At 37.1% G+C, this 25,793-nt stretch overlaps 1 protein-coding gene across 5 annotated transcripts in view; it reads right to left on the bottom strand.

Annotated features, from left to right (window-relative positions):
- Window positions 1-2,527: 2,527 nt before the first annotated feature.
- Window positions 2,528-25,793, bottom strand: part of Culd (CUB and LDLa domain) — a 35,728-nt gene continuing 12,462 nt past the window's right edge. Inside the window, exons 3-9 of one of the 5 annotated variants that reach the window (XR_012412245.1) lie at window positions 17,308-17,712; window positions 16,866-17,234; window positions 16,435-16,788; window positions 15,982-16,371; window positions 15,759-15,914; window positions 3,513-3,655; window positions 2,528-3,452 (exon numbers count right to left, since the gene is read on the bottom strand). Coding sequence is in view for 2 of the 5 variants with exons in the window: in XM_073980654.1 (XP_073836755.1) it covers window positions 2,689-3,452; window positions 3,513-3,655; window positions 15,759-15,900; window positions 15,982-16,371; window positions 16,435-16,806; window positions 16,866-17,234; window positions 17,308-17,712 (2,585 nt within the window). In the remaining 3 variants the exon portion in view is untranslated. The other 4 variants (XM_073980654.1, XM_073980655.1, XR_012412243.1 and 1 more) reach the window with 4 other exon arrangements.

The raw sequence follows: 25,793 nt of genomic DNA, 5'->3' as shown, positions 1-25,793 counted from the left end.
AACAAGGCGTGGATATTTTAAAGAATTTTTCAAGCCACCTTTTCCAAACAAGGCGTGGATATTTTAAAGATTTTTTCAAGCCACCTTTTCCAAACAAGGCGTGGATATTTTAAAAAATTTTTCAAGCCCCCTTTTCCTAAACAAGGCGTGGATATTTTAAAGAATTTTTCAAGCCCCCTTTTCCTAAACAATGCGTGGATATTTTAAAGAATTTTTCAAGCCCCCTTTTCCTAAACAAGGCGTGGATATTTTAAAGAATTTTTCAAGCCACATTTTGCTAAACAAGGCGTGGATATTTTAAAGAATTTTTCAAGCCACATTTTGCTAAACAAGGCGTGGATATTTTAAAGAATTTTTCAAGCCACATTTTGCTAAACAAGGCGTGGATATTTTAAAGAATTTTTCAAGCCACATTTTGCTAAACAAGGCGTGGATATTTTAAAGAATTTTTCAAGCCACCTTTTCCTAAACAAGGCGTGGATATTTTAAAGAATTTTTCAAGCCACCTTTTCCTAAACAAGGCGTGGATATTTTAAAGAATTTTTCAAGCCACCTTTTCCTAAACAAGGCGTGGATATTTTGAAGAATTTTTCAAGCCACCTTTTCCAAAACAAGGCGTGGATATTTTAAAGAATTTTTCAAGCCCCCTTTTCCTAAACAAGGCGTGGATATTTTAAAGAATTCTTCAAGCCACCTTTTCCTAAACAAGGCGTGGATATTTTAAAGAATTTTTCAAGCCCCCTTTTCCTAAACAAGGCGTGGATATTTTAAAGAATTTTTCAAGCCCCCTTTTCCTAAACAAGGCGTGGATATTTTAAAGAATTTTTCAAGCCACCTTTTCCTAAACAAGGCGTGGATATTTTAAAGAATTTTTCAAGCCCCCTTTTCCTAAACAAGGCGTGGATATTTTAAAGAATTTTTCAAGCCCCCTTTTCCTAAACAAGGCGTGGATATTTTAAAGAATTTTTCAAGCCCCCTTTTCCTAAACAAGGCGTGGATATTTTAAAGAATTTTTCAAGCCCCCTTTTCCTAAACAAGGCGTGGATATTTTAAAGAATTTTTCAAGCCCCCTTTTCCTAAACAAGGGGTGGATATTTTAAAGAATTTTTCAAGCCCCCTTTTCCTAAACAAGGCGTGGATATTTTAAAGATTTTTTCAAGCCCCCTTTTCCTAAACAAGGCGTGGATATTTTAAAGAATTTTTCAATCCACCTTTTCCTAAACAAGGCGTGGATATTTTAAAGAATTTTTCAAGCCACCTTTTCCAAACAAGGCGTGGATATTTTAAAGATTTTTTCAAGCCACCTTTTCCAAACAAGGCGTGGATATTTTAAACAATTTTTCAAGCCACCTTTTGCTAAACAAGGCGTGGATATTTTAAAGAATTTTTCAAGCCACCTTTTCCAAACAAGGCGTGGATATTTTAAAGAATTTTTCAAGCCACCTTTTCCAAACAAGGCGTGGATATTTTAAGGAACTTTTCAAGCCAGTTTTTCCTAAACAAGGCGTGGATATTTTAAAGAACTTTTCAAGCCAGTTTTTCCTAAACAAGGCGTGGATATTTTAAAGAATTTTTCAAGCCACCCTTTCCTAAATATGGCGTGGATATTCTAAATAATTTTTCAAGCCAACTTTTCCTAAACAAGGCGTGGGTATTTTAAAGAATTTTTAAGCCAACTTTTCCTAAACAAGGCGTGGGTATTTTAAAGAATTTTCAAGCCACCTTTTTCAAAAGAAGGCGTGGATATTTTAAAGAATTTTCAAGCCACCTTTTTTTCAAGCCGCCTTTTCCAAAAGAAGGCGTGGATATTTTAAAGAATTTTACAATTTGCATAAAGAGGGTGTGGATATTTTAAAGAATTTTTCAAGCCACCTTTTCCAAAACAAGGCGTGGATATTTCAAAGAATTTTTCAAGCTACCTTTTTTCCAGCCACCTTTTCCTAAACAAGACTTGGATATTTTAAAGAATTTTTCAACCCACCTTTTCCTAAACAAGGCGTGGATATTTTAAAGAACTTTTCAAGCCACCTTTTCCTAAACAAGGCGTGGATATTTTAAAGAATTTTTCAAGCCACTTTTCCTAAACAAGGCGTAGATATTTCAAAGAAATTTTAAGCCAACTTTTCCTAACAAAGGCGTGGTTAGTTTAAAGAATTGTTCAAGCCACATTTTCCTAAACAAGGCGTTGATATTTTAAAGAATTTTTCAAGCTATTTTTTGCTAAACAAAGCATGGATATTTTAAAGCATTTTTCAAGCAACCTTTTCCTAAACAAGGCGTGGATAATTTATAGAATTTTTCAAGCAACCTTTTCCTAAACAAGGCGTAGTTCCCGGTGGAACTTCCAAGTTCAGGAACCATCAAATTGTATCAATTGGTAATTACATTTGAAAGGAGAATCACATTTTGAAACCAGTGAAATCCACTTCAAATAGAGTGTCCTACCTTCCCATCTCCATTCTTTCTCCAGTAGTAAAGTTTGAGATAGTGAAATGAACAACACATTAAATCAATTATTACATCACAATTTTAGATTTGTTGGCTATCAATCACCACAGCTTTTTTTTTGTAATTGTTCTTACATACATAAATACATATGTATTACATAAGTACATATATCACTTATTAATATACTACACAGACAGATACAAATACGATTATAAATACAATACCAAACAAACTTTAACTTTATATTAAATATAACGTTGATTCTTTACTATCGCTATTTGTAATTTCACTAACACTTTCGAAACTTTGTAACAGATTAGCCGACGAACTACGTTTAATGGTGTTCTGTTGCCGTGCATCATTGGAGCGTCCCGAGTTTGTAAAGGATTTACTGCGACAATGTCGACGACGATTACGCGTTGTATTTCCACCTGCGGAACCTCCCACTTCACTATAACTGCTCCCAGCAACTGTGGTGTATTTGCTTTTATTGGCGTTAGCCATTCTAAAGGGATTATTAAAACACGAAATACTTCTCTCCTCATCTTCACTATCCAGTTCAAGACTGGTCATTATTAAGTGTGTGGTTATAGCCTCGTTGTGATCCGATGTGCGGCCACTTTCCGTCGTGTACATGCTGCAGGATGCCGAGTTATTTGTGGTATCTTGAATTTTATTGCTGAGACTATAGCTTCCATTGTTTTTCCCTTTGGGTGGCATATTAAAACTTATACCATTATCATAGGATGGATCTCGTGATAAATCCGAGATGCAATTACTCGTATTATTGCTAACTATGGAACGTTGATCATGCGCCAGTATGGATCCATAATTCTGCGAATCACCATAACATGACCAATCGCTTAGAAATGATTCGGGCGAAGAGAATGTGGGACGCAAACGTTGTACCCTATAACCTTTGCCATCGTTGTTCATAACAATCCATGTCTTCTTTAAATAGGTCTGTTCCGTACAATTGACAGAACTTTTGGGACGTGCTGTGGCTAAAATGTGAGGAAATTAACATGTTATTGGTATTATTGGACAGGTCTTAATCTACATACCTTCAATATTATTTTCATTTATAATCGCACCCGGAATTGGTGCAGACACTGGATGTTGCAACACACCCAACGTACAGGAGATATTTAAAGAATCATCGCAAAAATCTCGGGCACTTTCATCCATTTGAGGTGTATTGGGAGGGCTGCAAAAAAGCAAAAGGGTAATGAAGGACAATGAATTAAAGTAAAAATATAGACAAAAGGTAATTTTTAATACAATTTTTGGTCTGTTCCAGAACTGCAAGAATCTACTAATTTTTACTATTTTTTCCGATAACATAAAGTAACAAATGTTATCGTAGTAAAAAATAGTAGCTTCTTGCAGGTTTTGGAACAGAGCATTTATGTTTCACTACGTTTTTGTAATAATAATTTTCGTTACAACTACTGGTCTGTTCCAGAATACCAAGAATCTACTAATTCTTACTATTTTTTCCGATAGCATAAAGGAAAAATGTTATCGTAGTAAAAATTAGTAGCTTCATGAAGGTTCTGGAACATACCATACATTTGAATACATTTCGAAATATTTACGTTCCCCTGTAAAGGAATTGGTATTTTTTGTACAAAAATGTATGTACGAGTACACGAATTAACCCGTTTCCACGACCCCATTCGTAATTAACAGAAACATAAACAAAATTTCTTTCATTTTTGTTTCCTCGTTTTCACGAAAATTTGAACCGAAAACACATAAAATATACATTAAATGAATAGGAAAAGCAATAGACTTTCATTCAAAAATATTCTGCATGAAATTAACTTATATTTTTTCAGGATTAATTTTGACTAACCAATGTCGTTCGAGATGAAAATAATTAAACAAATGTAGCAACCAGGGGAAGAAGAAGCATTTGTTTATTTCTCTCAGAAGCATTTGTTTATTTCTCTCAGACACAACCAGGGGAAGAAGAAGCATTTGTTTTCACACATCATGACCCATAAATTCCAAAATTCAGACACAACCAGGGGAAGAAGAAGCATTTGTTTTCACACATCATGACCCATAAATTCCAAAATTCAGACACAACCAGGGGAAGAAGAAGCATTTGTTTTCACACATCATGACCCATAAATTCCAAAATTCAGACACAACCAGGGGAAGAAGAAGAATCAGAATTCACATTTTGCGCCTAAAAGTATGTTAAGTTTAGCTGACCCTATTATAAATAAAAGTTGGCAACCTGAGCGCAAATCCAAAATAACTAAGCTGTGTTCCAGAACTAAAAAGTTTTTAAAATTTTTACGACTTTTACAGATTTTACTCGAAAAAGTGTTCCCGTACACAAAAAAGTTGTAAAATGTTCACTTCTCTTTAAACAAAAATGGCGCTGAATGACACTCTCTTTAAAAACTTTTTACACGACAAATTTGGGCGAGTAAAAAACTAGTAACATGGTTGCCGGCGTCTGATTGGTGATTAGCCGACTTTGACATTTGTTCCAGTTTTTTTGACGTATTTTCCATTTTTCCGTTCCCGAACTATTTTAAAAAACGTGTGTGTGAGAACAATTTTATAGTACCAAATATTTGGATATTGTTTGATATTTTTCCTGTTCCTGCCACACATCATGACCCATGAATTTCAAAATTCATATTTAAAATAAAAATTTTACAATTTTGCAGCATATTTGTCCATCAACTGCATAAAATCTGAAATGCAATAAATTTATATTGTTACGGAATTAGATTTAACTAATGTCCGTTTAGACGTTGTTTTATTCCCCGATACGATTTGTACCAAATAAAACAGGGTTCGTTTTAGATTACGTTTCTACAATGCTTTATTTACTTTATTACACTTCTTCGTAACCGACTTTAATTACTAAGCACGCAGCTTGTCTCTAGTTAGCACGCAGCTCTTATTTAACCGATCTGTTCAGTTCAACGCTTAAAACACAACTACTCCCAATGTTGCCATTCGTAACTCTATTTATACCCAAAATCTCCTTGGTCTAGAAATATCTAGAAATATGGCAACAACTCGAATCTGGGCAGCGAACACACAGACGCACATTCGCACTAAGCGAACATCCATACTCACATACATACAAGCACAGTAATGACGTAACTACAACAACAAACAACTACACGAAATACAAGAAGTAGGAACTAAACGATAATTACATTATTGTTGCAAAACAAAACAAACAAAAGAACATTAACACAAGGTAATGTAACGACTAGAATGATGAAGAGAGTTCTACATGGTAGTTGTTGTTGCTTAAATAAAGTAACTGCGTAATAAAAACTTTACGTTACAATTCAAATTTTTAAATTAACGGAAATTAAACTAAACTAACTTAAACCTATCAGTTACATTCGTAACATTGCCTCCCGCTTAAGCCTGTTCGTCCCGAATAGGCACAGTTCCCTCTCTGTGGTATGGGCATTGGTAACACTGCCTCTCGCTTATGCCTGTTCCTCTCGGCTAGACGCAGTACTCGTTCCGTAGTGGCGGCAACCAATTTAGATGTACCCTCTACTGCGTCAGCTTTGGACTCTTGCTCTTCTGGACGACGTTGCTTTCTCTCCAGGAATCGCGATGCTATACCTTCTTTCTTCGTGGTCACCTTCCTAAGTGCCACCTGGTCGTCATCGGACTTGTCCTTCCTTGTTGTACGGCCGCTTTCCGATGGACCTTTCCTCGACGCACATCTTCGCTTTCTCGCCCTTGTTGCTGGATTTTTCCGCTTTCCTACGGGCCAACTGTCGGCGGCTTCCACCTTCAGCGTACGGACATCGACAGCGATCTCGCCGGATTCTGCCTTTGGGCGATGTTTGCTTTTCTCGTTGTAGCCCACATTTATCGGTATTTCCACATTGGACCAAGTCATCACACGGTGCTTTATGTCCAGATTGATATCGAAGGCAATCATGAAGTCTACACCAAGTATAACTTCGTCCACAATATCGGCCACTATAAAATAGAAATTTACCGATTTCCTACCCATACTTAGCCTTTGGTAGGCCTTTCCATGCACCGGGGTCTTCTCGCCTGTGGCCGTCCGCAATTTGACTCCATTTAACGGCAATACCTTCCCTTTTACCAAATCCGGTCTAATAATGGACTTTGTCGCACCGGTGTCCAATGTCAAGGTACGCAATACACCATTGACGAAGCCTTTAACCGTTAAGTTGTGATTCTTCTGCTGGACTATGGCTATAGAGATTGTGGGACCATCATTTTCATCCTCTGCCAGCAGCGTCTCGTGATTGACGGAATTCCCTTTATTTGATTCACCTGATGTCACCCTTTCCAGATTCTTGGCCACCGGTTGGTCGTCGCTTTTTGAAGGCGGTGAGGTGGATCTGGGCCTTGCTTGTCTCAATCTGCATTCTCGGGCCAAGTGTCCAGTTTTCCGACAGTTATAACAAGTCTTTCTCGTTTTACCAGCCCCTCGTTTCACACGCATTAGTGCATCCTTTAGCGGATCGACAACGGTCTGGGAATTGTTGTCCTCAACTTGCAGCCTCCTCACGTTGTAAGCTTTAGGTTTCACCAGCATCTTCGCGGTTTCTTGGGCCAGGGCAAATGACACGGTTTCTGCAAATGTTCCTATCGGTGCCGCATACGTCGCAAATTTTATCTCTGGATCACGAACACCACTTGCAAATGTCTCAATCTTTATGCGGTCCACCAATGGATGTGTCTCTCCTGGATATGCCAACTGCGCCAACCGCTCTATATCAGCCGCAAAGTCTTGTAAGGTCTCATTTGGCTTCTGGACTCTTCCCCTCAGTTCCATTCGGTAGATCTCTTGCTTGTGTTCACTACCGTACTTACGTTCAAGAGCAGCCATTATATCTCCATAGTTGTTCCTAGAAGCGGCGGGAATACTCTGTAATACGTCAGCAGCATCACCCTTCAATGCCATAAGGAGTGATACCGCCTTGTCGTTGTCGTTCCAAGAATCTCTAGCAGCCAATGTCTCGAACTGTAATTTGAACACATTGAAAGAGGTTGAGCCGTCGAACACAGGAGGCTTGATTTTTAACGTGTTATGAATAGCTCTCACTGGGCCACCTTTGATTTCCAGTTCCGACATTTTCTTTTCTATGCCCAGAATCTTCTCATCTTGAGCTAGAAATTTCTCGTCAACAGACAAAATCTTTTTATCCAACTCTTTAATTTGTACCTCCATGTTTTCTACTCTCTTTTCAATCACCATCGTGATGTTTTCGAGTTTCTCGTTAATTGTTCTAGAATTTACCTCTAGTTTCTCTTCCATGCCCTTAGAGATTTTTCTAGAGTTCTCTTCTAATTTTTCCTCTAATTTTCTGGAATTTTCTTCGGTCTTTCTGGATATCTCTTCCAACATTTTACTGGAATTTTCTTCCATCATTCTACAATTTTCTGCCTTCATTTCCATCATAAGTCTGGAAGTTTCTTCGCTCTTTCTGGAATTTTCTTCCATTTTAGCATCTAATTTCTCCATCATCATAGCCAGCATTGATTTCAAATCGTCACCCCTGGCAGCTACCGACGAAACTTCCTCAACGCTGGATTCGCCCTTTGCCGATAACTCGACTTCCTCCTTACCGTCGAACTCATATTCATCGATGTTCATTCCACGGCGCTCGAACTCTTCCAACAAGCGTTTTTGTAGTTCGGCCTTATTGCCAGTAGAACACAACTCCCACTTACTTAGCTCCTTCTTCAAGTCTTCCACTCGTAGATCCTTAAACTTCATTATAGGATGATCGTAATCTCACTGCTGACACCAATTGTTACGGAATTAGATTTAACTAATGTCCGTGTAGACGTTGTTTTATTCCCCGATACGATTTGTACCAAATAAAACAGGGTTCGTTTTAGATTACGTTTCTACAATGCTTTATTTACTTTATTACACTTCTTCGTAACCGACTTTAATTACTAAGCACGCAGCTTGTCTCTAGTTAGCACGCAGCTCTTATTTAACCGATCTGTTCAGTTCAACGCTTAAAACACAACTACTCCCAATGTTGCCATTCGTAACTCTATTTATACCCAAAATCTCCTTGGTCTAGAAATATCTAGAAATATGGCAACAACTCGAATCTGGGCAGCGAACACACAGACGCACATTCGCACTAAGCGAACATCCATACTCACATACATACAAGCACAGTAATGACGTAACTACAACAACAAACAACTACACGAAATACAAGAAGTAGGAACTAAACGATAATTACATTATTGTTGCAAAACAAAACAAACAAAAGAACATTAACACAAGGTAATGTAACGACTAGAATGATGAAGAGAGTTCTACATGGTAGTTGTTGTTGCTTAAATAAAGTAACTGCGTAATAAAAACTTTACGTTACAATTCAAATTTTTAAATTAACGGAAATTAAACTAAACTAACTTAAACCTATCAGTTACATTCGTAACAATATACAATATTTATATCTTATTCTTAAGAACACAAACAAGAAAAAACTCTCTTCCTCATTTCCCCTCCGATTCAGTAATTTTGTGTGTGTCTCATGGCACAATCAGCCCAGCTGAAAAAAAACTTTAAATGAAAAATTGTGAATTTTATTTAATTAATACCTGCCTAATTAAATTTTGTTAAAACAAGTAAAAAAGTGTCAGTCGGCTTTGCCGACAGATATATACCCTCAGCCAATGTGAAGCGAAACTTTCACCTCCGGACAGAACGAATGTATTTAATGTCTCTTCAGAATTTTGTGGCCCTTTTTTGGACATTTGAACTTGCCGACAAAAATGTGTATTAGGAATTAACTGCTCTAAGACACAAATATTGAACTTTTGTAGGGCAGGTACCCTTAGGGTGGACCGATATGGGTCATTTTAGAAGTTAAACTAAATTTTGACAAAATATTGGAAGATCCAAAGTTTGGACCAAATTGGTTGCACCATTCAAGTGATATTGTCCTAACATTTTAGTGACATTTTTTAAATATTGGGGAGAAGTACCGGAAGTTGGGGACCGGTATTGCCCCATGAAACTAAGTTTGGATAAAATATGACGAAGACCAAATGTTGCACCAAATCGGTCGAACAGTGCGAGATCCTTACACCTTTCGGGATGTTTTTCCAAGAAATATGGACCTGCTCCTGAAAAAACTTTTACCGTCCTAATGGAGGTAGCGAATGTAAATCGCTTCAACAAAAATCAACGTGATTCGAGAGCAGGTCTTAAAGTGAACTTATCCGAAATTTTGTGTGGGAGGTACGCAAACGAGTGCACAAATATAGTTCATATTCGAACCTGATCTATATCTGGTAGATATATTAGGATGTGCAGAGTATGGATTACATCAGTCACTACCTTCAAGAGTTATCGTGCGCATATTTTTTCCGAAGATTTTTGAATTTTTGTGAGGGAGGTACCTGAAGGAGCGGACCGACATGGTTTATCTTCGAGCTTAAACTATGTTTGGACAAAATATTACGAAGGTCAAATTTTGAACCGAATTGGCAGATCCGTTCGAGATTTATCTTGCGCTCCAACCACTACACACGGTGTCATAGGGTTTTTTTGCACCTTTCAGGCTATTTTCTCAGGAAGTATGGACTTGCCCCTTATAAAACTTGTACCTTCGTATGGGGGACAGCGAATACAAGTTGCTACAACAAAAATCAAAGCGATTGGAGAGCAGTAGTGGGATTCTGTAACTCATTTTTGCTGTTACCGACAAAAATCGGTAAAATTAAACCGCAAAATTGTGACTAAAAACATAAATAAAAGTTGGCATCACTTTTTGTGTCGGTAGAGGCTAGCGACTACTTTTTATTCATCGTAAACTTTCCGAAAAATTTCGTTAATTATCGAAATTATAAGCATTTTAATTTTACCGACAATTATCGATAACAGCAAAAATTAGTTACAGAATCGCACTACTGGTCCTAAACTGAACTTTTCCGAAATTTTGTGTGGGAGGTACCCGAAGGAGTGGACCGATTGAGTCCATTTTTAAACTTCATCTAAGTCTGCTAGAACTTGCACGATGTACAAAGTGTGGGCCAAATCGGTCACTCCCTCCAAGAGTTATCGTGCGCACAAATTTTCCGAACATTTTCGAAATTTTGTGGGGGAGGTACCGGAAGGAGTGGACCGATATAACCCATCTTCCAGCTTAAACTAAGTTTGGACAAAATTTTACGAAAGCCAAATTTTGAACCGAATCGGTTGCTCCGTTCGAGAGTTGTCGTGCGCACCAGTCAGACAGACATGGCTAAATCAACTCCACATTTCGTCCAAACATACTTGGGGTCTAAAACTATTATTTCGATGAGGCACATTTGCCCGTATGAAAGTGTATATACCCTCGTTAGCATAAATGTTGAGGGTATAAAAATTGTGTGAATCGCTTTTTTTGGAAACGTTTATCGACATTTCACAGTATTCATATTTTGTGCCTAAAAGTATGTTAAGTTTATCTGACCCTATTATAAATATAAGTTGGCAACGATGCAAATGTATAAAAATAGTCCATATATTCCCAGCAGAAAAAATATGGAATTTGTGCAATTGGAGTTATGATTTCACAACATCTTTCGATGTAGTCCACTCCGTTCGATACATTTTATAAGCAGTTGCTTTAGAGATTCCTACAAAACAAAAACAGTTGGTTGATCCCTACCCCTCGTTGCCGACATAATTTCTTCAAAAGAGAAACAAGTGTGAATATATTTCGAAGAATTTGTTATAAAATAAAAATACAAACTTATGGTCCCGGAACATACGGTCCGTTGGGCGTCGCGTCACTCGTTAAAAACAACAACCACATGAAAAAAGTGTAAGTGATGCCAAGTTTGTTGTTGAAGTTTTCATGTGGTTGTTGTAACGAGACGCTCAACGCGCCGTATGTGCAGAGGCTTTAACAACAAAAAATACTAAACTAAAGTTGCGAACATTTTTGTGGTAATTTACAAGACGGAAATTTTTAATGGCGACATAAAAACCCTTTAAGCTAAAAACACGTCCAACGTTTGAGTAAAGGTTTGTGTCATTTCTGGTAGATAAATAAAAGACCAAGTGCGTTTCAATTCCTCTTTATTCTTCTACCAGAAATGACACAAAACTCTACTCAAACGTTGGATGTGTTTTCAGCTTTAGGATGATGATGGAAAATCAGTTGCGCTTGGATTAAATGGAGAACGGAGGAAGTGCACTCAATTCTGATTGAATTTAATAAAAACTTTTTTTTTAATTTATGTTTATATAATAAATGGTCTGTTCCCAAGGCGAATTTAACAAGGTGATCCAATAGTTGACGTTAGGTTGTAGTCTTCATTTGCTGTCAATTTTTTTTTGCGCGAAATATCCACAAAAGTTAGAAGAAAACGTTAAAATATTATTCGCGAAGCTTAAAGAAAGATGTTGTACACAGATATTTTTTATAGAAGCGAAATATTTGTTATTTATTTTTGATTAAAAATATGTTTTGACAGCAAATGAAGACATAGGTTGCTATTATTGTATCACCTTCTTTCTTACACCATGGTCTGTTCCTTTACTTTTAAAAGTGGTAAAACCGGCAAAAGTAGCAAAAGTTGTAATCTGCTTCCATATGAATTGTATGGTGTCTGAAGTAAAGGAACGCTTTTCGAGTAAAAATTTGTAAAACTTGAAGATTCTTGCACGTAAAGGAACAGAGCTAAAGTTCTTTGTATTCTTGTTTTACACAAATAATAAATGCATTTTATTTATTCTGGGATATTTCGCAATAGCTTGCATTTTTACTGCATCTTTGGATTGATTAAAAACACAATCCGAAGAGTGCCTTTAATTCAATCCAAAAGACTACATAAAATGTTGTGATTTGGATCGAAAACGAAGTGCATCCTAGCTGTGTGCTGTGGAAGAAAAATGGAGTGCATCCTAGCTGCGCGCTCTCTTGTAAAATTCATAAGTGAATTCATAGGAAAAGATGTACACCAACGGCAAATGTACTGAACACTGCATTCAACTGCATCCGCGGATACAAACTTTTTGTTGGGTTCTATCATATGATCTCTGACTCAAATCCAAAACTACTAGTTAGATTCTATTGTACAAAAATACAATTTTTTACTGTGGAACACGGATATATGAATACATCACCAATAACATCTGCTTTACTTATAATTGGTGTGTTTAAGGAAATAAATCATTGAAAGATACGCTGGCCATTCTGCCTTGATGTTGAATGTCGAAGTGATATGAACCATGAGCAGTCTGTCGTACCTTAAATTAACAAAGTCCGCTGGAATAAGGGTCTTGATCATAATTTGTTGTCTTTAACAAGCAAAAAAGTATCAGTCAGCTTTGCTGACAGAGATATACCCTCAACCTGTGTATGTAAACGTATGTATTTAGGGGATTTTAAAAATTGTTGATGTATGAACCGACAAAAATGTTCATTAGGATTAAAGATCAAAACTTTGCGGAGGAGATACTTAAAGGAATGGATCGACATTGACCATTATGGAAGTGGATCTCCAGGCACTACATATGGTGCCATAGGGGGTTTTTACACCCTTCGGGCTGTTTTCACAAGGAGTATGGACTTGCCCCTGAAAAAAAATTTACCATCGTAATTGAGGCAGCGAATGCAAGTTGCTTCAACTACAATCAATGTGATTCGATTGCAGGTCTTACAGGGTGTTTTTGTAAAAATGCTTGCCTGTCACACGAACCGTTCGTACTAAAACGTATACGTTCAAAATTTGGTTCTTGTAAAATTTTACGAACCATTCGTTTTTATCTAAAAGCTTTCGTCTATTTCATAAAAGCTTTTATATTTCAGGGTTTCCATGATACTTATTTTGTGAATTTTGCATAGGCATCTGCACGTAAAATGTGTTACTTGATGGCAACCCCGATAAACAGATGACAAACAAAAAATAAGAAAAAATGTAATCAAATTTGTGCAAAAATAATTGTGATAATATGAAGAAACGGATGTGCATATACGCGCGTGCTTCTGTAGAAATAAATAAAATTGCATTCCCTTCCAGTTTTCGTGTGTTTTGTGCCATTTATTACTCAAATTATTTAATTTTCATTCAAAACGATGGGTCTTTTCCATTCGTTTATTTTTGACGTATTCGTTCGTCTGATTTTGTTACGAAAACCAAAAAATTACGAAAATAAAAAGCTTTCATTTGTTTGTCACACGAATACAAACGTCAACCGCTATGAAAACCAAATTGCGTCTTCGTTCATGAAATCGACGAACGAATGGGCAAAAACATTTTACAAAAACACGCTGTTAAAGTGAACTTATTTGAAATTTTGTATGAGAGGTAACGGATGGAGAGGACAATTATATTCCATATTTAAACCTGATCTATATCTGGTAGATATATTAGGATGTGTAAAGTATGGACCAATTCGGCCACTCCCTTCAAGAATTACCTACGAACAATTTTCCGAACATTTTTCAACTTTTGTCGGGGAGGTAACTGAAGGAGTGGACCGATATGGCTTATCTTCGAACTTAAACTATGTTTGGACAAAATATTACTAAGCCCAAATTTTTGGACCTAATCGGCAGATCCATTCAAGAGTTATCTTGCGCTCCAACCAAGGGTTTTTTTGCAACTTTGTGGCCATTTTCTCAGGAAGTGCGGACTTGCCCCTGATGAAACTTGTACCGTCGTATAGGGGACAGTGAATACAAGTTGCTAAAACAAAAATCAAAGCGATTTGAGAGCAGGTGCTAAACTGAACTTATCCCAAATTTTGTGTGGAAGGTACCCGAAGGAGTGGACCGATTGAGTCCATATTGAAAACTCATCTAAGTCTGGTAGACATTTCACAATTTTCAAAGTATGAACCAAATCGGTTACTCCCTTCAAGAGTTATCGTACGTACAAATTTTCCAAACATTTTCGAACTTTTTTGGGGAGGTACCGGAAGGAGTGGACCGATATCACCCATCTTCGAACTTAAACTAAGTTTGGACAAAATATTACGAAAGCCAAATTTTGGATCGAATCGATTGATCCGTTCGAGAGTTATCGTGCGCTCCAGCTCGCCAGACAGACGGACGGACATTGCTCAATCGACTCCAAATTGTCTAAAACACATTTTGTCCAAACATACTTGGGGTCTAAAACCATTATTTCGATGAGGCACATTTTGCCCGTATGAAAGTGTATATATATCTGGTATTTAGAATCCCATCTATAAGCATTCATCGGTATTATTGCCATGCATGTGGTGATGTTGGACTTAATGTTAATTACTGTACATTTTCCGGAATCCAAGTTGGTGCTGGGCAGTTAAGAAACCACTGTTAATGATAGGGAGAATTACGCCATGTTAATATTATACGTTTTTGTATGATTAACCTAATATAGCTCTGGGACTACCTCCAGTACTAGGAATGTTGCTGATTCGATGGTTTGTGACCACATATCCTCTGGAGTTAGTAAAGTGCTAATCACTCGAGTACTAGGTGCAATGTATAGTGAGGGTCTGTGCCGCATGTTGGGCAGATTTTTCCACAGTGTCATCAATCCTGGCCTATTAGGCATTTAGACGGCTGAGCGTTTCCGAGCGTATTTGAGCCAAAAATATGCTGGTTTGTCATGGCAGCTGACGCTCCTCTGCTGCGATAGATGGGACCGCGTTTACACGATAGTTTTTTATGGCTACTGCGTCTCTACTAATGCTACTCATACCTGCTTTATTGGATAGCTGATCTTGGGATCGTAAAGATCCCACCTGAAATGCATGGGTGGCGGGTCCTGTCTACCATATGGTGATTAGGATGGTTCTCATGGTAACACCCGAGCAAGTACTGCAACGAGATCAGGTCATTGTGTTGCGGAACAGAATCAATCGTCCAGGCAACTGCAAAAACAGTTTTACAATTATGAATGCAAATTATCGATTTCCTTTTGTTTTCCGTTCACATATTTTGTTTTTGTTCATGTTCTTTTGTTTTCAACACATTTCAATTATTATCACACACATTTTTACAAAAAAGTCAATAATTTGTTAAACTGACTGTCTTTGAAAAAATGATGGACAGCTGGAAGACAACCGACAAATGTATGTATGTGTTAGTAAATCAGAGTTGTATTGGAAGACAAACTGTCTGGTGTAAACGCCTAGATAGATTGGCACATTCGTAAAAGTAAAAGGTAAAGGGTAAATCAAATTCAGAAAATGTCGGTACAATTCCTTTTATTTCTGTACGAATACGCCACCCAACAATTACTTAAACCAAACAGACAAGGTTTCTTATGTACAGAGGCCTGTATAATTTTATCTTTTCCCCTTCAATACTTACGAATTGGGTGTTATAACAATATTCTCTGTTACAGCTGTGGTCGGGATGCATTGCAATTGGCCCCCCATCTGCCCCTTACAATTACACTGGCATGTAATTTGCGCTGCCTCTGTCTCTGATGCTTGAGACGTGCCTGTAATACCTGCAAACGAGATTCTTTATTTTATTTGTTAAAAATTCACTAAAAAACGGAAACAAAAATTAAACATTCATTTAATATTACCACAATTTTGTGTTGCTCTTGCCACCTGTTGTACCAAATCCGTCGTCGTCGGTGTGGGTACTACGTTGACCGGAGGAACAACATTGGCGTTGGCACCCTCCAGTTCCTGTAAAGTTTCTGGCGTGGTACGGAGATTAAGGATTTCTGAAGCTGCGGCCGATGTAGATGGCATGTCACTGAAATTGTGTATGGGCACGGTTGAGGAGACCGTTGTATTGCTGTTGGCTCGACTACAGCTGCGGTCTCTGCGTCGCCGATGCTGTTTACGCTGGCGTTGACGTTCACGTGGTTCCCGCATTTCATGATCCATGCCGATTTTTATGACTTCTTCGTAATCGGGTGGGGCTTCATAGCTGGGTGGTTCATCGGGTATGATTTCTTCCTGGCGATCTGTCTCGAAAAATAGTCACATGTTGGGGGTTGTCGCATTAAGCTAAACATGATAATACCTACCCAATAGTTCGCTTATAGTTTGCAAATGATTCTGTAATTCTCTTTGATGCCTTGCCCTAACTCCCATCCGGTAAAGAATCACCATCCAACCGGAGAGTACAGCAAAAATACCCAATGTGGAGATAACAAAAATTCCTGTCGCCGTTTTCAAATCGGGATACTGTTCAATTTTCGGAAAATAATAATTCGGCTTATGCGAATACCAACGACGATCATTTTGCAAATGGGCCCAATCTTCTTCACAGGTATCGGGTTCATCGCTGCCATCGCCGCAATGATCGAAACCGTCACAATGCAAACGTATCGATATACAGTGATTATTGTTGCACAGGAACTCGGAGCCAATGTAACAATCTAAATTAATATAGGGATCTGCATACAATGTTGCATATACATTGGTAAACACGTGTTAGTATGAGGGAAATACTTACTCAAATAATTGAAGACACTGTAGACTATTGCCAACTTGGAAGACATACCAAAGACACCGCGCAAACGTATGTAGTAACCCGTGAGGACGGGTACAACATGATTCTCTTTAGACATACCATTATTGGGCCACACTACATCTTCGATTTCAGGTGCATCCGAGGTGGTACCTTGTCTAATGGTCACTTCGGAACGCGAAGCCATGCTGTGGAACTCATCGACACGCAAGGAGATGTGGGTTTTCATCATAACGTAATTATTGCTCGGCTTAATGATCCAAATACAATCGAACATGCGTACATCTGTGGCATTTTCAATCATATTCATCATGGTAATGGCACCACCAGGTCCAGACACCAAGCCACCACAATCTGCAAGAATAAAATGAAAACATTATAAATTAAAAAAATTCCATCTACGACTTATTTCTCCTCTCTCTCTCACCAGTATACGGCATCAGACGATCCTCCTTCAATTGACTGGGTGTTACAAATGTAACTTCGGCCCGAAATCCGGCACTGGTTACACCGTTACCACGAAATTGCAATAATAACGATTTACCCGTACTAATGATGATGGGAGGACGAAAATGTTCTCCCGTATATGAATCGACCATTTGACCATTCGAATCGAATATTTCCATTGTGGATGTGAGGCCCAATTGGAAATCCGTGAAATCCAAACGTACATGACAATTATCCGAATCACATGTCAGTATATATTCAGTACCATAATCCCTGGGATAATTCATGGGAAAATAGGGTGTTGATATAATCTGGGGTATATTACTATTGGGATTATTCGAAAAGTCGGTTGGTCGCGCTGTACCGCTAACAATTTTTACATTACCTGGTAAAAGAAAGTAAACGAATGAATGGTTAGATAAGATATGATTGGGAAGTGATGAGAATTATATAGATTTTTTTTCTTATACATATATATTTTTAAAACAAGTAAGAACAGACTATAGTCGGACGGGGCCGACCATGTGATACCCTATACCACTAAACGCGTCTTCTTGGGATAAAGTTACAAGATGTGCATTAGAAATTTTACCAATTTTCACACAAAAGTTTTGATCAATTTAACCCGCTAAATATTATCCGATCATACCGTTGACTTGCACGCTACTTCTTCATCTCAAACCAAAACTACGTTTAAAATTTCGCGCCGATCGGACTATTATTGCGACCTACAGAGCGGCTACAAAATCGAGCAAAAATTTTGTTTTTGGTCCATTTCATCCCTTTAACATTTCACGATCATCGCCAAAAACTAATCAGTTCTATTCTGGTCCAAACCCGACCTCCATACTAAATTTCGTGACAATCGGTCCATAATTGCGGCCTCTAGCTTGATTACAATTTTTAATGGACGGACAGACGGACGGACGGACGGACGGACACACATCGCTAAATCGCTTTATCTCGTCGAGATATGAAGTTTGGTATACCACATGAGGGGTCTACGACGAATATTTCGCGGCGTTACATGAATTTTTGGGAAAACAAACTTATTATACCCTTTTCCACATTGTGGTATAGGGTATAAAAATATCCCAAAGGGATATTAATGAGTGCACCCAGATTCAAATTAGCTAAATGATATGTTTACCACCGAGTCCGAACGGCGCGTCCTAAAACGCCACTTTATGAGAAGTTTTGCATGGCTTATATACTCGGGAAATGTCGGCAATATATCGGTGAGGGATATTTTTGCCACCATTGAAAATTTGGTGTTGGCTGGCCTGGAAATCGAACCTGGGTATTCAGCGTGCAAGTCGGGTGTACATACCATTGTACCACGGTGGCATCCGATTTGTTTCTTGTAACGTACTACATTTTGGAAGGTTAAATACTTAAGTCATCAGCAGACTTTCGATTCTGCCACATTTTTATCCGAGTGGACCTAAATGTTGGATCGTTTTGACTGTCAGTTTTGCTCAAATAATCGGTTGCTTGCCAGTTTTGCCGCTAAGTTTTGATATTTTCGAAAAATCGGCAGTCAAAACTGATCGTGTGACCCCGCTTTAGTGTTCAATTGTTCGATAATTGGGGTTATATCAGACATATGCAAAAAATAATAATTTAATAATTTTAATGGAATGCATGGTGGAATAAGAAGGTGTTACATCAAATCATGTCAAACGTCAAATTTGCTCACAATAATGCATTACTGTGAATTGATTGTTTACATTTTGTATGTGAGTTTATTCACAACAACGCATTTTGACAAATGGCGTTACACCTTATTATTTCACCATGATGAAATGTTATATTTCAGAACATCTTCTGGTGGTCCGTAGGTTTTACCATTTCAAATTTAAACAATTCACTGACTGTATCGTCTCCTTATAAAACAATGTCAGGACTACAATTTCCCAACTTAAGCTTATATATCTCAAAAATGGTACAACCGAGTAAAAAAGTTACAAATCCCCATCTTGTAAAGAATTTTCACAGCTATACGATTTTCTGTAGTCCCATTTCGACAAGACTTACTGTTTTGAAGCAAATCGTGAAAACCTAACAAAAACCCTAAAAATGTGACCTGAACTTCTATATCTCAAAAATGGTGAAACCTAGGAACATATCAAACAAATTTTCAAAGTTACAACATTTTCTTTAGCCCCATTTCGATAGGAGTTGTGGTTTCCCAGCAAAATCGCGAAAACCTAAAATAAACCTAAAAATGTGAACTTATTTAAAATTCCCTCCATCGATTTTTTCTTGTTTTGGGATTTTTCTCATCTATGAACATTGCTGTTTCAGAATCCACAAAAACTTCCCAGTTGTAAGCTCCATTCATTTAACGTTGGTTCAAGAGCACCGTGATATTGAACCCGCAACCATTAGGCTAACGATAAAAATGTAGCTCATCGAAATAATGTTCTTAGACTAATCATATGTTTGGACGAAACACGCGTCAAACAATTTGGAGTCGATTTATCCCAGTTTGTCCGTCTGTCTGGCTCGTGCCCATTATAACTCTCGAACAGATCAACAGATTTGGTCCAAATTTTGGATCTCGCAATATTTTGTCCAACCTTCCTTTGGACATCAGACTTCAAAATGTTTCCCTAAAATCTTGAGCAAAGTCCAATCCGATTTTTTCGAGACCTAGAGTAGGTTTGAATGTGGATTATATCGATTCACTCCTTCAGATACCTCCAACACAAAATTTCAACATCCTAAAATAACGTACATATTAAATTCTGAAACTTCTTCGCTATACAATTCATAGAAAAAAATTGGCTATCTTGCCCGTATTCGATCTGTCTATATATAAAAGTCTCAACTCACACAGGCTGAGGGTATATCTCTGTAGGTCCCAATTTACATTAGGCGAGTTTACTTGCGGCAATTGTCAGTTTGATGGAGAGAGAGGTGAGGCATATGGTAACCCTTTGCCTCTCAGCCCCCTCTCTCACCCACAAACTGACAATTGCCGCAAGTAAACTCGCCTAATGTAAATTGGGACTAGGCAAACCCGATTGTTACTTTTTACTTGTTTTACAGAAAACAAAAGTTATGAATTTTCATAAGTTTGTCTCCGCTGTACCGACAGAAGTGAGTGGTCGTTGGAAAGTTTTTAAGGTCATCGAGTCCATAAACATCTAGTCGTACAATTAAGATAGAAATGGAGAAAAGGATGGGGTTTTTCGTCTTAAGCTATTTTTTCAGGATTTAGCTAAAATGTTGCCGATCTTTTTTGAGAGATATTTTTTCGACCATGTGTTTGCGTAGTCTCAAACAGTACTGGGAGTGGGATTCGGAGTCTATGAGTCGTAGATTGCATAGACCTGTTCCTGATACTTTTTTCTTTTATTAATGTAATTTTCTGAATTATTAGTTGGCTTTCACGGACTCTATCACTTCTGGTAAAATAGTAAAGTTTTGGTGTTTTTATGCGCTTAAAGACTATTATTTTCTTACAATAATACAAAATTTTTTTTAATGGCACTGAAGTTAGTGTGTGATAAAGAAGAAACGGCGCTATGTTCAGATCGAACTGTTTATATCCTCCAAAAATGTATATATCTATTCGACATATTCGCGAATGCAATCCCTGCGTTCGAACGTGGATCTATTTTCACCATTTTTTGCATGGAAATTCTCCCAACAAAATTATTTCCAAACTCCATATTACTGATATTTTTAAAAACTATGCCAATAGCCTCGAATATAGAAAATGTTTCGAAAGCTATTCGGTGCGGGATTTAGAACCCAAAATGTCAACAAATAAGAGCTAATGTGGTTGAAAATTCTGGGATACACCAAAACGTACATCTATATGGGTAATATTAATTTGAAAGATTTATTGGTTATTGCTTCAGTTCTGTTGGAGAATTTGGTTAAAAACTTTTGTAAGGAAACTATGCGTGGTCTGATATGGTTCATCCAAGGACTAATATATTATAATCAGTTCCAAATTTCAATCTTGTATCTAAAATATTGTGATCTCTCTCTTTTGAATGTATATACTTTGTGGCAATATTGAATATACATAAAATCAATTAAAACCCCTTTAAAATAGCTTTACGTAACGACACACAACATTTTGAATTTTCATGATATTTTGTCAAGTTGCCCAGGTCGAAGGCCTTTATCTTAACTGATAGTGAGCTTGAATCAAACGACAGGAATTGCATATGTGATTATATGACCCACTTCTTCAAGTTTAATTTACTCTCAGTAATTTTTCCAATCAGGAGTTTTTTTGGGAGGAAGGTAACTCTCATCTGGGCGGTCTGACAATATCGGGGTCCATTGCGAAAACCCATTAATCAAACACTTATATAAGTGACTAGCAAATGCCCGCTACTTCGTTTGCGGAAAGGGAATAAAATATATATGAACAATATTTAATATGGAAGAGGTGAACACTGGCGATTCTGTTGAACTAAAACCTATTTTTAATACCAACATTTAATTGATTTAATTCCTTTTAATACTGTATTTCGAATTTCCCAAAAAAAAAACAAGTAAGAACAGACTATAGTCGGACGGGGCCGACCATGTGATACCCTATACCACTATCCCTGTGCACTAGCTTTCCGGGCTAGCTGTTATAAGATGTGCATTAGAAATTTTACCAATTTTCACACAAAAGTTTTGATAAATTTAACCCGCTAAATATTATCCGATCATACCGTTGACTTGCACGCTACTTCTTCATCTCAAACCAAAACTACGTTTAAAATTTCGCGCCGATCGGACTATTATTGCGACCTACAGAGCGGCTACAAAATCGAGCAAAAATTTTGTTTTTGGTCCATTTCATCCCTTTAACATTTCACGATCATCGCCAAAAACTAATCAGTTCTATTCTGGTCCAAACCCGACCTCCATACTAAATTTCGTGACAATCGGTCCATAATTGCGGCCTCTAGCTTGATTACAATTTTTAATGGACGGACAGACGGACGGACGGACGGACGGACACACATCGCTAAATCGCTTTATCTCGTCGAGATATGAAGTTTGGTATACCACATGAGGGGTCTACGACGAATATTTCGCGGCGTTACATGAATTTTTGGGAAAACAAACTTATTATACCCTTTTCCACATTGTGGTATAGGGTATAAAAATATCTGCCGTATTGCACCCCTACTATATTTTTTATTTCGAATTACCAATACTACGACCTCATATCACACACATACACCAACAGCTACTCATATTGCTAATTTCAGACTTGACTTTTGGTTTTACCCCTTCACTAACACAGCATTCCCTTCCAGTACGAGTTTCCAAGCACTAAACTTTATCTCCCCCTTTCACAACAATTCAAGGTTTTAGCTTCAGCGGTTTCGCCAAGAACCCGAAAATTCTACGAATGCCGAAAATTCTACGAACCTAATTTTCGGAATTCAAAATAACCACAAAAATTCGTATATCACCATATAACAGTACCCCTCGACTTAGTGTATTTTAAAAATAGAACAAATCTATATTGCCAAATTTTCTTTAAATTTGGACCTTGTATACTCAGAGGATACAAAAGTTTCATTTAAAAAAATGTCTACTTTAATCCACTTTTATTAGAAGAGATATTTTGAAGACTTAGAGTAATTTGAAGATTTTATGCACATTTTCCGACCGAAATTCGGAATTTATGGTTAGAAAAAAAAACTTTTTTACAAAAAATTTTAGTTAATGTGCACGGGTATGTTAACCGTATATAACGGTACATTTTTTGATGCATTTCAATTTAAGCCTTTTTATTATCAGGGGATAATAACCTTCTAGTTAACAAAATTGTCGCATTGAACCACGTTTTCAAATTAACATAAAAAAACAAACAAAAAATTGAAAAGATACTTCACGTTTAACTACATACTTCCAGTACATTATTTTTTATTATTTAGAAACACCTTCGCGTTAGCATAAAATCAATAGGACAATATTCAGTACAATTTTTAAACTCCGAACTTTATCTAAATTTCAGAATGATCTTCTTAACAAATATTTTTCCATTTCGTAGTTTTTTGTCCAAATTATATAATCCAAGCTTTGTTCCTACACCGAGCCCAAATTTAGTACCATTTAGTACTTTTCGTTCCCCTATAGTATGCAGTTCTCACTTTAACCGTTTACACAATACCAACATGGTTTTGGTACCAACATGTTACCAAACTTTTCGTACACATATGTAGGTAGGTTTCAAAAATTACTTCTAATATTCAACATAAATACCAACCGCAATTCACTTTTCCAGTTTTATCTGTTCCTCTGAAACCAATTATAATACTATTTAGTACTTTTTGTATAAATAAGCATTTTCAAAACCTCCTTTAAACCACCTCTCTAAACACCAATTTCTAATCTAAAACCGAATTTCAAAATTCCAGTTCTACCCCTTTACAAAATCACAAATTGAACAAAATTCTGTACCATATAGCAAATACCAAAATGTACCAAATTTTGTACCATTTAGCAGTTTTCGTACACGACTTTCCAATAACTACTTTCATATATCTGCAATGTAGTTCAATTTGGCACTTTTCCATAAGTACGCATTTCCAAAACTACCTCAATCCTACACTCCAACAGTAATCTGTTCACGCAAATACAACTTGTATCGAATTTAGTACCATTTAGCACTGCTTCGTCCACATTATAACGATTTTCCAAAGCTACCTCCATATCTCAATTCTAGATTCCAACAGTAATCTTAATTCCAAATTTCAGGATTCCAGCTCTATCCGTTCACCCAAATCCAAAGTGTACTAAATTCAGTACGTTTCGTGTACTTATAGTTAGTCCCAATTTACATTGGGCGAGTTTACTTGCGGCAATTTTCATTTTGTAGGAGAGAGAGGTGAGGCATATGGTAACCCTTTGCCTCTCAGCACCCTCTCTCACATACAAACTGACAATTGCCGCAAGTAAACTCGCCTAATGTAAATTGGGACTTAGAATTTCCAAAAACTTTTCTTTGTTACTTTCCATTTGTGACCCTCATTCCAAATTTCAGGATTCCAACTCAATCCGTTCACCTAATTTCAAACTGTACTAAATTTAGTACCATTTCGTACTTTTCGTACCCTTTAGTTCGAATTTCCAAAAACCTTTCATTGTTACTTTTCATCAGTAATCCTCATTCCAAATTTCGGGATTCCAGCTCTATCTGTTCACCCAAATCCAAATTGTACTAAATTTAGTATCATTTATTATTTTTCGTGCACATATAGTTCGAATTTCCAAGAACTTTTCCTTGTTACTTTCCATTAGTGACCTTCTTTCCAAATTTCAGGATTCCAACCCAATCCGTTCACCCAAATTAAAATTGTGCTAAATTTAGTACCATTTCGTACTTTTCGTACCCTTATAGTTCGAATTTCCAAAAACCTTTCATTGTTACTTTTCATCAGTGGCCCTCATTAAAAATTTCAGGATTCCAGCTCTATCCGTTCACCCAAATCCAAATTGTACTAAAATTAGTACCATTTAGTACTTTTCGTGCACTTATAGTTCGAATTTCCAAAAACCTTTCATTGTTACTTTTCATCAGTAACCCTCATTCCAAAATTCGGGATTCCAGCTCTATCTGTTCACCCAAATCCAAATTGTACTAAATTTAGTACCATTTATTATTTTTCGTACACATGTAGTTCGAATTGCCAAAAACTTTTCCTTGTTACTTTCCATTAGTGACCCTCTTTCCAAATTTCAGGATTCCAACCCAATCCGTTCACCCAAATTCAAATTGTACTAAATTTAGTACCATTTCGTACTTTTCGTACCCTTATAGTTCGAATTTCCAAAAACGTTTCTTTGTTACTTTCCATTTGTGACCCTCATTCCAAATTTCAGGATTCCAACTCAATCCGTTCACCTAATTTCAAACTGTACTAAATTTGGTACCATTTAGTACTTTTCGTGCACTTATAGTTCGAATTTCCAAAAACCTTTCATAGTTACTCTTCATCAGTGACCCTCATTCCAAATTTCGGGATTCCAGCTCTATCTGTTCACCCAAATCCAATTTGTACTAAATTTAGTACCATTTCGTACTTTTCGTACCCTAATAGTTCGAATTTCCAAAAACCTTTCATTGTTACTCTTCATCAGTGGCCCTCATTCCAAATTTCAGGATTCCAGCTCTATCCGTTCACCCAAATCCAAGTTGTACTTAATTTAGTACCATTTAGTACTTTTCGTACGATTTTCCAAAACCATTTAATTACATCAACACCACTTCCCAATCTTGATTTCCATACCAAATTCCATGGTTCTAGCTATATCCGTTCAAAATATACAATTGGTACTAAATTTTGTAAATTTTAGTACTTTTTGTACACTTATAGTTCGAATTTCCAATAACCATTTGGTACATCTTTCTAACTCTCCATCAATGACCCTCATTACAAATTTCAGGATTCAAGCTCAATCCGTTCACCCAAATCCAAATTGTACTAAATT

The sequence above is a fragment of the Musca autumnalis genome, unplaced genomic scaffold (assembly GCF_047663935.1).
Source record: "Musca autumnalis isolate F117 unplaced genomic scaffold, ASM4766393v1 scaffold_4, whole genome shotgun sequence".
Lineage (NCBI taxonomy): Eukaryota > Metazoa > Arthropoda > Insecta > Diptera > Muscidae > Musca > Musca autumnalis.
This window is presented reverse-complemented; position numbering and strand designations above follow the sequence as displayed.